The 15,735-nt window shown below is 40.3% G+C and overlaps 1 protein-coding gene across 2 annotated transcripts in view; it reads left to right on the forward strand.

The window, feature by feature from the left end:
• Positions 1-15,735, forward strand: part of LOC139560229 (arf-GAP with GTPase, ANK repeat and PH domain-containing protein 3-like) — a 227,662-nt gene that overhangs the window by 186,694 nt on the left and 25,233 nt on the right. For both annotated transcript variants that reach the window (XM_071376805.1, XM_071376804.1), the window contains exons 14-15: positions 14,835-14,989; positions 15,640-15,730. In XM_071376805.1, coding sequence (XP_071232906.1) covers positions 14,835-14,989; positions 15,640-15,730 — 246 coding nt within the window. The remainder of the gene's footprint in view (positions 1-14,834; positions 14,990-15,639; positions 15,731-15,735) is intronic.

Here is a 15,735-nt window from a genome sequence, read left to right on the forward strand (position 1 = left end):
TGCCAGGAGACTGCTACCTGCCCCAATGCATAGTGCCAACTGTAAAGTTTGGTGGATGAGGAATAATGGTCTGGGGATGTTTTTCAGGGTTTGGTTTGAGCCCTTAGTTCCAGTGAAGGGAAATCTTAACGCTACAGCATACAATTTACATTTTAGACAATTCTGTGCTTCCAAGTTTGTGGCAACAGTTTGGGGAAGGCCCTTTCCTGTATCAGCATGACAATTCCGTGTGCACAAAGCGGGGTCCATACAGAAATGGTTTGTCGAGATGGGTATGGAAGAACTTGACTGGCCTACACAGAGCCCTGATTTTGAAATGATCTTGGAATGAGATGTTCAACGAGCAGGTGTCCACATACTTTTGGTCATGTAGTGTGCCTGTAAAAAGAATCAAACCTGTTGAAATAATATTTTTAAGAACCCAATTCATACAGTCCCATTTTTACCACATTTGTATATGTATCTGCCAAGGCAGCAGCTACTCTTCGTGGGGTCCAGCAAAATTTACGTCAGTTATACAATTTTAAAATCATTACAATACATTCACAGATTTCACAACACACTGTGTGCCCTAAGGCCCCTACTCCACCACTACCACATATCTACAATGCAAAATACATGTGTACGTGTGTGTATGTTATCTTGTGTGTGTGTGTATGTACGTGTTTGTGCCTATGTTTGTGTAGCTTCACAGTCCCTGCTGTTCCATAAAGTGTATTTTTATATTTTTTCAATCAAATTTTTCTGCTTGCATCAGTTACTTGATGTGGAATAGAGTTCCATGTAGTCATGGCTCTATGTAGTACTGTGTGCCTCCCATATACTGTTCTGGACTTGGGGACTGTGAAGAGACCTCTTGTGGCATGTCTTGTGGGGTATGCTTGAGTGTCCGAGCTGTGTGCCAGTAGTTCAACATGTCAATACCTCACAAATACAAGTAGTGATGAAGTCAATCTCTCCTCCACTTTGAGCCAGGAGAGATTGACATGCATATTATTAATGTTTGCTCTCTGTGTTCTGAGCTAAGTCCCTTTTTGTGGCACCTGACTGAACAGTAGTCCAGGTGCGACAAAACAAGGGGCTGTAGGACCTGCCTTGTTAAGAGGGCTGTTAAGAAGGTAGAGCAGCACATTTTTGTGGACAGACTTCTCCCCATCTTAGCTACTGTTGTATCAAAATGTTTTGACCATCACAGTTTACAATCCAGGGTTACTCCAAGCAGTTTAGTCACCTCAACTTGCTCAATTTCCACATTATTTATTACAAGATTTAGTTGAGGTTTAGGATTTAGTGAGTGATTTCTCCCAAATACAATGCTTTTAGTTTTATATATATTTAGGACTAACTTATTCCTTGCCACCCGCTCTGAAACTAACTGCAGCTCTTTAAGTATTTCAGTCATTTCAGTTGCTGTAATAGCTGACGTGTATAGTTTTGAGTCATCCACATACATAGACACACTGGCTTTACTCAAAGCCAATGGTATGTTGTTAGTACAGATTGAAAAAAGTAAGGGGCCTAGACAGCTGCCCTGGGGAATTACTGATTCTACCTGGATTATGTTTGAGAGGCTTCCTTTAAAGAACACCCTCTGTGTTCTGTTTGACAGTTAACTCTTTATCCACAATATAGCAGGGGGTGTAAAGCCATAACACATACAACATACATTTTTCCAGCAGCAGACTATGATCGATAATGTCAAAAGCTGCACTGAAGTCTAACAAAACAGCCCCCACAATCTTTTTATCATCAATTTCTCTCAGCCAATCATCAGTCATTTGTGTAAGTGCTGTGCTTGTTGAATGTCCTTCCCTATAAGTGTGCTGAAATGCTGTTGTCAATTTGTTTACTGTAAAATAGCATTGTATCTGGTCAAACACAATTTTTTCCAAAAGTTTACTAGGTGTTGGTAACAGGCTGATTGGTCGGCTGAGCCAGTAAAGGGGGCTTTACTATTCTTAGGTAGAGGAATGACTTTTGCTTCCTTCCAAGCCTGGAGGCACAAACTTTCTAGTAAGCTTAAATTGAATATATGGCAAATAGGAGTGGCAATATCGTCTGCTATTATCCTTAGTAATTTTCCATTCCATTCACCTCTTCCACACTTACTTTACAGAATTCAAAGTTACAATGCTTGTCTTTTATAGTTCGGTCAGATATACGTGGATGTGTAGTGTCAGCTTTTGTTGCTGGCATGTCATGACTAAGTTTGCTAATCTTGCCAATGAAAAAATATTAAAGTAGTTAAAGTAGTAGGCAATATCAGTCGGATTTGTGATGAATGATTCAATGAGCTGAGTTTGCCTTTTTTTCCCCAAATCTCATTTAAGGTGCTCCAATGCTTTTAGTATCATTCTTTGTTATTTATCTTTGTTTCATATTGTATTTTCTTATTCTTATTATTCAGTTTAGTCACATGATTTCTCAATTTGCAATATGTTTGCCAATCAGTTGTGCTGCCAGACGTATGTGCCATTCCTTTTGCCTCATCCATCTCAACCATACAATTTTTCAATTCCTCATCAACCCACGGGACATTGACAATGACCCAACACACCTCCAGGCTGTGTAAGGGTTATTTGACCAGGAAAGAGAGTGATGGAGTGCTGCATCAGATGACCTGGCCTCCACAATCACCCAACCTCAACCAAATTTAGATGGTTTGGGATGAGTTGGACCGCAGAGTGAAGGAAAAGCAGCCAACAAGTGCTCAGCATATGTGGGCATTCCAGGTGAAGCTGGTTGAGAGAATGCCAAGAGTGTGCAAAGCTGTCATCAAGGCAAAGGGTGGCTACTTCGAAAAATCTCAAATATATTTTGATTTGTTTAAAAAAAAATTTAGTTACTACATGATTCCATATGTGTTATTTCATAGTTTTGATCTGTTCACTATTATTCTACAATATAGAAAATAGTAAAAATAAAGAAAAACCCTTGAATGAGTAGGTGTGTCCTAACTTTTGACTGGTACTGTATGTTACCGTGGGCTATTTTGAGCACTTTTCTGGGATGCTTACTTGTTTTCATTGCTTTACTGGGAAGCTTAGCAGAAGTAGGTATGCTCATGTCTTTTATGTTAGTGCAGGGTGAGCTACACAGAGCGGGCTTCCTATTAGGGCACACCGCCTCAGTACTAACAGTATATATCTGGTTCATAGGGGCAGCAGGTAGCCTAGTGGTTAGAGCGTTGGGCCAGTAACCGAAAGATTGCTAGATCAAATCCCCGAGCTGACAAGGTAAAAATCTGTCGTTCTGCCCTTGAACAAGGCAGTTAACCCACTGTTCCTAGGCCGTCATTGTAAATAAGAATTTGTTCTTAACTGACTTGCCTAGTTAAATAAAGGTTCGATAGACACATGACTACTGCATACACTAGCTGGATCAGCAGAGGCATTCAGGGCAGTTAGAGGGACATAAATTAGGTTACTTACAGTATGTCTACCAACGCCCCTGGGATAATGTACATTTGCTGAAGCATTATGACAACTCATCACAATGGTAGGTATTAACTGAGCTGGGCTTGGGTCATTGATAAGTCATTGTCTCAATGCAGCCTTATAATGTTGTGAAAGGATCCAGGAATGCAAATGATTTGGGTGGATACCATCTTCCTTATAAAACGTGTTTTGTTTCCAAAAGGTATCGAAATTGTCAACATTGAGCTGCAATAATCAAGTAGCCAGTTGTGAAGAGAAAGAATCCTGCTAAAGCGTTCAATGCCACGATTCAGAGAGGGAACTGATATGATGGGTGGGATAAGCCTATTATACCGCCCATGCACATGCCGGCAAGTTTAGGAGTGGGTGTAAATGTGGGCCGATGTGGGTGGATGTCTATTTTAATAAATCCTTTGAATATACACCATCACAGAGAAATGAATTATTAATTTGTTTAGGCAGGTCCTAAGAAACATTATACATCTAATAAAATGTATTTTCAATCGAATAGAACAGCATATTTTTAGTTTAAATTATGTTACTGGTCTGTGCAGCCTATAGGCTACATGGCTGCGCAATGCACAGGAAATCAATAGTTATTTTGTTCATTAAAAAGACAAAACACAATTACCCTGATCACAGTCAACACAAATATATGTTTTTGTAGGCTAAGATTACAATGGAATAAGAATAAAATACAAATAATATTTTCCCCACACAACTATTTTGGAACAGAATCCACGTTTCATCTCTTTCCTACCCTCACTCCGCTTTGTTAGGGAGCAGGCATAGGGTCTTACATTGAGAGTATCTTCATCATAGTACTGATAGGAAATAATAGCAATCCTGTTTTTAAAAGCATGTGAGTCTTGTGTTCATATTTCACCGCGGGGACTTGCCTATACTCAATCGAGCAAAATAATAGGCCTCCACTTTATTTGGGCTACATTATTGCATGCCAAATGTTTATGATCAGTAGCAAACGAATAGTTGAGCTATACCACCTCCACTTATTTGCCCAGCCAGAGAATTAACCAAATATACGGACAGAGATTCAGTGAAACAAAATCACATTGATTGATTAAGACAAGTCGCAGGCTGTTGGCCAGTAATAGGCCTAGGCTACTAAGCATCTGTGAGTAAAGAGCAAAAGATTCCACTTGTTAAGCTACATAATATGGTAGCAAAATGTTCTCATCAGTGCTTATAAATGAGCCAACTAGACAAGATGATCAGAAGCAGCGCTCACCTCAATTTAGCTAAGATTTATTCAGCCTAGTTGTAGCCTAACCAATATTCAAACAGCGATTCAGTAAAAAGGAAAATCTGACATTGTCTCAAAGCAGTGTGAATCCGTGCTGAAACAGCAGGTAGGCTAATGCTTCAAATGGATTAGAACAATTAGATGACTTTTGGAGTTTCAGTAAGCAACAATTTGATGCCTTCAATTGCATTAGCCTACTTTATTATAATATTTTCGTCATTCAGTGATGTTTATTTCCATAGTAATTCTTTGTGGTTAAGAAAACAGTGCATGTGGTGGGCTATGCAAGGAGATGGGTGAAGTGACATGCCTAGCAAAGTTTAGAACTGCCAGATGGATGGGAACAACCAGAGCCATATATATATATATATATACACTCTGGTAACAGCCCAGTAACAAACTTTACCGCAATCATGACTAGGTCGGTTCAAGGGGAAAAAAGTCATATCCGTGTAATGTTTAGAGAAGATTTTATGTCAAGTGTTATTGAAGTGTTGTGGTTGCAGGTTTACCTGGCACATCTAAAGCCTTTTCTTTTGGGGTGTTGCTGTAGGCCACCAAGTGATAACAGTCAGTATCTAAATAATATGTGTGAAATGCTTGATGTATGAAATGTTTGAAATGTATGTGATGTAAACAGAGAGGTCTACTTTCTTGGGGACCTGAATATTGACTGGTTTTCATCAAGCTGTCTGCTCAAGAGGAAGCTTCTCACTGTAACCAGTGCCTGTAATCTGGTTCAGGTTATTAATCAACCTACCAGGGTGTTTACAAACACTACAGGACAAGATCAATCACATGTATTTGTCAGATTTTTACTAATACTCTAGAACTTTCTTCTAAAGCTGTATCCGTACCCATTGGATGCAGTGATAACAATATAGTGGCTATATCCAAGAAAGCCAAAGTTCCAAAAGCTGGGCCTAAAATAGTGTATAAAATATCAAACAAAATATTTTGCTGTGAGTCGTGGTTGTTAAAAAATATTTGTTAGTCTGATGTGATTAATAAGGAGCATCCAAACACTACACTTGATGAATTTATTGATTAACCTGTACCTGTTAAGAAACTGACTGTTAGAACTGTTAAGGCTCCATTAATTGATGAGGAATTGAAAAACTTTAGGGTTGAAAGAGATGGGGCAAAGGGAGTGGCTAATACATCTGTCTGCACATCAGACTGGCTGACTTACTGAAAATTGAGAAATAATGTGACTAAACTCAACAAAAAGAAGAAGAATCTGTATTATGAAGCCAAGATCAAAAAACGTTTAAATTAAATTATGGGCAAAATGACAAATTCAACTCCGTCTTTCATAGACTCAGATGGCTTATTCATCACAAAATCATTTGATGTTGCTAATTATTCTTAATGAAAGAAAGCATTGTAAGTTAGAATTTTGTAAAGTTTGTGTGGGAGAGGTGGAAATGTTTTTGTTATCGATCAATAATGACAAATCTCCTGGCATTGACAATTTCGATGGAACGCTACTGAGGATGGTAGCTGACTCTATAGCCAGTCCTTTATGTCATGTCTTTAATATGAGCCTAGAGAAAAATCTTTGTCCTCAGGCCTGTGGGGAAGCCAAAGTCATTCCGCTACCCAAGAGTGGTAAGCAACCTTTACTGGTTCTATCAGAAGACCTATCAGCTTGCCACCAGCTCTTAGCAAACTGTTGTAAGAAAATTGGTGTTTGCCCAAATCCAATGCTATTTCTCTGTAAATAAATTAACAACAAACTTTCAGCATGCTTATAGAGAAGGGCACGCAATATGTACTATGTACTGCACTGACACAAATGACTGATGATTGGTTTAAATAAATTGACAATAAGAAGATTGGGGGAGCTGTAGTGTTAGATTTCAGTGCAGCCTTTGATATTATTGACCATAACCTGTTGTTGAGAAAACGTATCTGTTATGTCTTTTCAACCTCAGAGCTATCTATCTAATAGAACTCAGAGGGTTTTCTTTAATGGAAGATTCTCTAATGTCAAACATGTAAAGTGTGGTGTACCGCAGGGCAGCTCTCTAGGCCCTCTACTCTTTTCTAATTTTACCAATGACCTGCCACTGGCATTAAACAAAGCATGTGTGTCCATGTACGCGTCAGCAGCCACAGCTAATTAAGTCACTGAAACCCTTAACAAAGAGTTGGTCTCTTTTGGAATGGATGAACAATAATAAACTGGTCCTGAACATCTCTAAAACTAAGAGCATTGTATTTGGTACAAATCATTACATACAGTTGAAGTCGGAAGTTTACATACACCTTAGCCAAATACATTTAAACTCAGTTTTTCACAATTCCTGAAATGTAATCCTAGTAAAAATTGGTAGTTAGTCTTGTCCCATCGCTGCAACTCCCATGCGGACTTGGGAGAGGTGAAGGTCGAGAGCCATGCGTCCAACCCCGCCAAGCCGCACTGCATCTTGACACAATGTGCGCTTAACCCGGAAGCCAGCCGCACCAATGTGTGGGAGGAAACACCGTACACCTGGGACCGTGTCAGCGTGCATGCACCCGGCACGCCACAGGTGTCGCTGGAGTGCAATGGGACAAGGACCGCCTGGCTATCCAAACCCTCCCTTAACCTGAGCAACGATGGGCCAATTGTGCGTCGCCTCATGGGTCTCCCAGTCGCGGCCGGCAGCGACACAGCCCAGTATCGAACCAGGATCTGTAGTAATGCAGCTAGCACTGCGATGCAGTGCATTAGACCGCTGCACAACTCGGGAGGCCCCTCTTGGCTAAGAGTTGAGGAAAGACTGACTGCGTCACTTCTTGCTTTTACGAGAAACATTAATGTGTTGGAAATTGTTTGCGTAGTCAACTTACACACAACACTGACCCACACACTTACCCAACCAGGCATGCCACCAGGCGTCTTTTCACAGTCTATAGGTCCAGAACAAATTCAAGGAGAAGTAGAGTATTATACAAAGTCATGAGTGCATGGAACTCCCTTCCACCTTACATAGATAGCGCAAGGCACAACGCCTCTCCCCCATGTGGTCTACTTGTTGTGTGTATGTGTAACTGATAGATGCACACACATACAACAAGTAGACCACATGGGGGAGAGGCACACACATACACACACTGCATGTTAATGTTTTTAAATGTATGCAAATTGTAAAGTCTTTGGTCTGTAATGTCTTTTTTGTTATGTGTCGGATACCAGTAAGACTAGCTGTCGCCATTGGCGTCGGCTAATGGGGATCCTAATAAATCGAATCAAATAAATGCAATCATACTCTTCTTCCACCGGGCATTCCACTGATTTCAAAACTCTGTCAACTTCTTCCGTGACAACAACACTGCTGATTGACGTTTCTACCCCATCACTGTCATCAGAAGACTCTACAATCTCTGGTTCAATAAAAATGATTTGACCTAAATCAGGGATTTCCTCATCGTCTGATTCATTTTCAGATTCAGAGAGTGAGCATGGAACGATCGTCCTCCAGAAAGTAGTCATCACATCTTGTCAATGATCTTTGTCGATAGCACCTGTTAAATTCAGGGCAGCAATGTTGAGAGCAATAGCAACACTTTTGTATCTCAGCCAATCATGGCTAGTGGGAAGGGTCCTCACTTTTTCTTTGGCAAAACCAACTAGGCTCCTAATTTAACAATTTTATTTGTATTTACAGATGGCATGCACATTTGTTATTAAGGCACATGAAAGTTCATATGTTCCAGAAGGCATTTCTGGCAAAAAAAAGCATTTTGATAAATAAATGTACATTCAAATGCATCTCCTGTGAAGTAGTGATGTGTGACATATGCCTAGCTTCTTGAAACGGGTCACAATTCATTAACACCTCCCTAATTTGAACTGCAAACCGCCACCATTGGTTTAAAAACACCCAACACCCCTGCCAATTTGCCATTTACCCACTGATATGTATAAAATGGTATACCTGCAAATAAGTGGTAAATAAGAGTCGGTTTGAAAGGGTAACATACCACATCTTCTGTCTGAAATGGGTATGTTAATAGACTAGCGAGACAACCTCCAAATGTCCGGTGTCTACAGATGTAACGTCTTTCGTCGGTGGAAAGAGAGGAGGACCAAAGCGCAGCGTGGTACGTTTCCATATTTATTGGAATACTTTTTCAATACGAACAAAAACAATAAACAGACGAAAACCAACGAAGCTACAGTCCTGAACTAGTGAACATAGAACACATGAACGCACGAACAGGAACAATCACCCACCAACCAATAGTGAAAACAGGCAACCTAAATATGGTTCCCAATCAGAGACAACGTAAAACACCTGCCTCTGATTGAGAACCATATCAGGCCAATCAGACAAACCTAACCTAGAAACATAGAACATAGACTATACCCACCCAGCTCACGTCCTGACCAACTAAATAAAGACAAAACAAAGGAAATAAGGTCAGGAACGTGACAACAGATAATAGGTCAGTATTGACTCCCTCCCAACTCCAGCACACACGAGCCCATTTTACATACACACTGATTTTATTAGAGCTTGGAATTCTGATCTCTTTATACGACTGTGAACGCTGTTTATTACATACAATCTGGGTGTGCAAAGAGAGGGCTGATGGGAGATGTGTTGGAGGAGCCCAATCCCCCCCTTGTCTGTACCCTCCTCCCCAGTCTCCTGCTGGAGGCAGGGAAACATGCGTTATGCAAATTAGCCCGCTATATTTGCATAGCCATAATTAGGTAATTACAAATCGTTTGGCTATGAGATAAAGCATGTGCAGAGGACTAGACGATTTACATCAGTCATTTTCTAGTGTATTATCATTGTGTTAATGAATTACTTGTAAACGGGGAGGCATTATGACATGTATTATAGCATATGTTGTTGCAAAGCCCTTGCCCAGGCAGATGACAGGTGACATTTTCATGAAGCCTGCTTCATCGTGAACAACGTATTCAAATCAAATCAAATTGTATTAGTCACATACACGTGTTTAGCAGATGTTATTGCGGGTGTAGCAAAATGCTTGTGTTTCTAGCTCCGACAGTGCGGTAATATCTAATAAGAAATATCGAACAATTTCACAACATATACATAAGGCACACAAATCTAAGTAAAGGAATGGAATTAAGAATATGTATACATTTATGGACGAGCAATGTCAGAGCGGCATAGACTAAGATATAGTATAGATACAGTATATACTTATGAAAATTATCCACTAGAATAAATAGACAGAGCTTTTTTGATTAGATTGTGTTGAAATCTGTTTTAAATTTATAGTGATTGCCATTATTTTCAAGAGTACGCAATCAGTGTTGAGTAGCTAAAGGTACCCTGATACTGGTTTCAGTGGGTATCGTTGTTGTAAGTCACTTTGGATAAAAGTGTTTGCTACATGATATTCATGATTTATTACTAGGCTATTATTATCGATGGCAAACAGTCAATTACAGAAGGAATTGTAATTTACAGTATTTTAGCTTAGTCCAAAAATCCCCAATCTGTTTCGTAAATTAAACCCAGTACTTTTGTCTCATTTGAATTTTGTTTCTTAATTGATTTAATTTGGTCTTATTTCACAATATTTACTCATCATTGCATTCAGAAAGTATTTAGACCCCTTCACCTTTTCCACATTTTGTTAATTTACAGCCTTATTTTCAAATGGATTACACTGTTTTTTCACCTCATCAATCTACAGATAATACCCCATTATGACAAACCAAAACCAGTTGTTTTATTTTTGCAAATGTATTTATGTATGTATGTATGTATGTCTGTATGTCTGTATGTCTGTATGTCTGTATGTCTGTATGTATGTATGTATGTCTTACAAGCCCTTAACCTCTCTGGATGCGTCCCACATGGCCAACATCCAGTGAAAATGCAGAGTGCCAAATTCAAATAAATTACTATAAAAATTAAACTTTCATGAAATCACACATGCAATACACCAAATTAAAGCTACACTTGTTGTGAATGCAGCCAACGTGTCAGATTTTAAAAAGGCTTTACGACGAAAGCACACCAAACGATTATGTTAGGTCAGTACATAGTCACAGAAAAACACAGCCATTTTTCCAGCCAAAGAGAGGACTCACAAAAAGCAGAAATGGAGATAAAATTAATCACTAACCTTTGATGATCTTCATCAGATGACACTCATAGGACTTCATGTTACACAATACATGTATGTTTTGTTCGATAAAGTTCATATTTATATCCAAAAATCTCAGTTTACATTGGCGCGTTACGTTCAGTAATGTTTTGCTTCCAAAACATCAGGTGATTTTGCAGAGAGCCACATCAATTTACAGAAATACTCATCATAAATGTTGATGAAAATACAAGTGTTATGCATGGAACTTTAGATAAACTTCTCCTTAATGCAACCGCTGTGTCAGATTAAAAAAGGCTTTACCGTAAAAGCACACCATGCAATAATCTGAGTACAGCGCTAGGAGCCCAAACAAGCCATACAGATATCCACCATGTTGTGGAGTCAACAAAGTGAGAAATAGCGGTTTTGGAGCAGTGGCTTCTTCCTTGCTGAGCGTCCTTTCAGGTTATGTCGATATAGGACTCGTTTTACTGTGGATATAGATACTTTTGTACCTGTTTCCACCAGCATCTTCACAAGGTCATTTGCTGTTGTAATGGGATTGATTTGCACTTTTCGCACCAAAGTACATTCATCTCTAGGAGACAGAGCGCGTCTCCTTCCTGAGGGGTATGGCGGCTGCGTGATCCTATGGTGTTTATACTTGCGTACTGTTGTTTGTACAGATGAACATGGAACCTTCAGGCATTTGGAAATTGCTCCCAAGGATGAACCAGACTTGTGGAGGTCCACAACTTTTTTCTGAGGTCTTGGCTGATTTATTTTTGATTTTCCCATGATGTCAAGCAAAGAGGCACTGAGTTTGAAGGTAGGCCTTGAAATCCATCCACAGGTACACCTCCAATTGACTCAAATGATGTCAATTAGCCTATCAGAAGCTTCTAAAGCCATGACATCATTTTTCGGGAATTTTCCAAGCTTTTTAAAGAAACAGTCAACTTAGTGTATGTAAACTTCTGACCCATTGGAATTGTGAAATAATCTGTCTGTAAACAATTGTTGGAAAAATGTATTCTGTCATGCACAAAGTAGATGTCCTAACCGACTTGCTAAAACTATAGTTTGTTAACAAGAAATGTGTGGAGTGGTTGAAAAACAAGTTTTAATGACTCCAACCTAAGTGTATGTAAACTTCCGACTTCAACTGTACATTTTACGGACACATTCTATCTTACAATTGTTATCTTTTTTTTTTTCTTTTTTTGTCCTGGCCTTACTCTACTTCTGATGTCCATCCAGTTTGATTTCTATTTGCCATATATTTGTTATTGTGCTATTTCACAAATGTTCTGAAACTATATACATTTTACAGACCCCGTATGTTTTACATTTGTTATCTTGTTGTTATTAGTCCCACCCTTCAGCTCCATTCAACCCCTCCCTTCTATCTCTTAATTTCTATTTGCCATATATTTTTCAACTGTGCTGTGATGCTTCACAAAAGTTCTGAGCATTCTATTCTCATAGCTTCTACAGATTGTAAATTAAAGATTTTTTTTTCTCAAAAATAATTGTTATATTATTGATCGGCTATGACTTTTCAAATCACCCAAATATTGCTACCTGCAGCGTTAGCTCTTGGTAAATGTTGCAATTCGTCAGCCATTCCTGGACCTGTGACCAAAAACAAGCTACATATGGACAGTACCAAAATAAATTATCTAATGATTCTGCCTCCCCGCAGGAAAATCTGCAGAGCTGGGAAGGTTGTATCCCCCTTATATTTATAACATTTTATTGGTTGCAAGAATTTTGTATAATAATTTCAATTGAAAAATTCTACGTTTTGAGTCCGGCGTCATTTTCGATGTGCCATGGAATCGGTACATCGAAAATCTCTTCCCAACTATTTTGCAATTTATGCGGCACAGCTGTCAATGTTTTGATCCTTAAATGAGACTGGTATATATTTTTATTTATCCCAATTGTTCTTAACTTCTTATGGGCAGGTGGGACGGTAACATCCGGTGAAATTGCAGAATGCGAAATTCAAACTACAGAATTATAAATATTTAACTTTCATAAAATCACAAGTGTAAAACATCAAAATAAAGCTTAACTTCTTGTTAATCCAGCCGCTGTGTCAAGTTTCAAAAAGGCTTTACGGCGAAAGCACACCATGCGATTATCTGAGGACAGCGCCCGCATACAAAACCATGAAAGACATATTTCAACCAGGCAGGTGCGACACAAAAGTCAGAAATAGTATAATAAATGCCTTACCTTTGATGATCTTCTTCTGTTGGCACTCCAAAAGGTCCCAGTTACATCACAAATGGTCCTTTTGTTCGATAATGTCCTTCTTTATATCCATAAAAACTCAGTTTAGCTGGCGCGCTTCAGTCAATAATCCACCCAGTTTCCCTCCATCAAAATGCATACAAAATGAATCCCAAACGTTACTAATAAACTTTTCCAAACAAGTCAAACAATGTTTATAATCAAACATTAGGTACCCTAATACGTAAATAAACGATAAAATTTAAGACGAAGAATCGTTATTGTCTTTACCGGAGGAAAATACCAAAGAACGCGCTCTCATTCACGCGCTTGGAAACACTACAGCCAAAATGGGAGCCACCTAGAAAAACTACAATTTCTGGCAAATTTTTCCAAAAAACAGCCTGAAACTCTTTCTAAAGACTGTTGACATCTAGTGGAAGCCTAGGAACTGCAATCTGGGAGGACTTGGCCTTATAATAAAAGTGACAGCCATTGAAAATAGTGGTAGGCTGAAATTTTATTTTTGGGGGATGGTTTGTTCTCGGGGTTTCGCCTGCCATATCAGTTCTGTTATACTCACAGACCGTATTTGAACAGTTTTAGAAACGTTAGAGTGTTTTCTATCAAAATCGACCAATTATATGCATATCCTAGCTTCTGGGCCTGAGTAACAGGCAGTTTACTTTGGGCCCGCTTTTCATCCGGACGTGAAAATACTGCCCCCTACCCAAGAGAGGTTAATCCATTTTGGTCTTTAATGCAGGGCCGACAGACAAGTTCCTTACTGTTTCCCCCTTCCACTTGCCTCTTCCATTTTTTCTGTAATGCTGCAATTAGTTGGTTGTAATTTTGGGTAGAGCAGACATTTCCATATCCAGAGATTCCGGGCACTGGCTGGGTCACTCAATGACATTCAAAGACTTGTCCCGAAGCCACTCCCGAGTTGCCTTGACTGTGTGCATAGGGTCGTTGTCCGGTTGGAAGGTGAACCTTTGCCCCAGTCTGAGGTCCTGAGCGCTCTAGAGCAGGTTTTCATGAAAGATCTCGCTGTACTTTGCTCTGTTCATCTTTCGCTCAAGCCTTAATAGTCTCCCAGTACCTAGTCTCCCAGTCCCCTGAAAAACATCCCCACAGCATGATGCTGCCACCACCATACTTCACCGTAGGGATGGTGTCAGGTTTCCTCCAGATGTGACACTTGGCATTCAGGCCAAAGAGTTCAATCTTGGTTTCGTCAGACCAGAGAATCTTTAGGTTCCTTTTGACAAACTCCAAGGGGGCTGTCATGTGCTTTTCACTGAGGAGTGGCTTCCGTCTGGCCACTCTACCATAATGGCCTGATTGTTGTAATGCTGCAGAGATGGTTGTCCTTCTGGAAGGTTCGCCTATCTCAACAGATGAACTCTGGAGCTCTGTCAGGCGGCCAGCTCTAGGAAGAGTCTTGGTGGTTCCAAACATATTCTTCAGACAATTCCTTCGACCTCATGCCTTGGTTTTTGCTCTGACATGCGCTGTGAACTGTGGGACCTTATATAGACAGGTGTGTGCATTTCCAAATCATGTCCAATCAATTGAGTTTACCACAGGTGGACTCCAATCAAGTTGCAGAAACATCTCAAGGATGATCAATGGAAACAGGATGCACCTAAGCTAAATTTTGAGTCTCGTAGCAATGTTGGGGTATTGTGTGTAGATTGATGAGTAACATTTTTATTTAATCCGTTTTTAATAAGTTTGTAACGTAACAAAATGTGGAAAAAGTGAAGGGGTCTGAACACTTTCCTAATGCACTGTACATGTGGGTTTATGTTTTCCAGAGTCGGAGGAGTCGTTTGAGTTCATTATTGTGTCTCTGACGGGCCAGATGTGGCATTTTGAGGCGTCTACGTTTGAGGAGAGGGAGCTGTGGGTCACAGCCATCGAGAGCCAGATCTTTGCCAGCCTGCAGTCCTGCGAGAGCATGAAGAATAAGGTGGGCATGAGAGACAGTGAGGAAACTGTGGGTCTGTCGAGTCATGATTAGTTCAGGGTCAGGAATTTTTCCTGACCACGTGACTTGGCTATGAAAATCTCTGGTTGCTAATCAGGATGTGTGAATGCAAAATTCTCTCTCTCCCCCCTCTCCCCATACCATTCTCTCTTGCCCTCCCTCCCCTTTCACTCTATCCCCTCCCTCTCTCTCTCCCCCTCCCCATCCTTCCTTTCTCTGAGCTGCCATGTGTTGGGCTGTGTGTCAGACAGGTGCAGTGCAGCGTGGGGGAGCTCTTATTAGAGCTGACAGACATCAGAGATGGGAACACGGCCTGTGTCAGAACACAGGGGAGGAGACGCAACGCAACACCGACTCAATTTCATATAATACCCACTCTCTCTTCTCTTTCTCTCTCTCTCGCTCTCTCTCCTCCTCCTCTCTTTCTTCTCTTCCCCTCTCTTCATCCTTGTTCTCTCTCAATGATCACTCGGCCTTCAAAGCCTCTAGTCCTCCCTCCCCTCTCCCCTTCTGTTTTGTGCTGTGTAGCCAGCTGAAATCCTGTCTCCATTCTCTCACTGCAAAGCAATGAGGCCTCACACACGGAGTCCCTCTTGCTTACCTGTTTATAACTTCTCTCTGCTCCCCCAAAGTCCCGGTTAGGCAGCCAAAGTGATGCAGCGTCCATTCAGTCCATAAGGAACGTGAGAGGGAACAGCATCTGTGTGGACTGTGATGCAGCCAGTGAG

The sequence above is a fragment of the Salvelinus alpinus genome, chromosome 30, assembly GCF_045679555.1.
Source record: "Salvelinus alpinus chromosome 30, SLU_Salpinus.1, whole genome shotgun sequence".
NCBI lineage: Eukaryota > Metazoa > Chordata > Actinopteri > Salmoniformes > Salmonidae > Salvelinus > Salvelinus alpinus.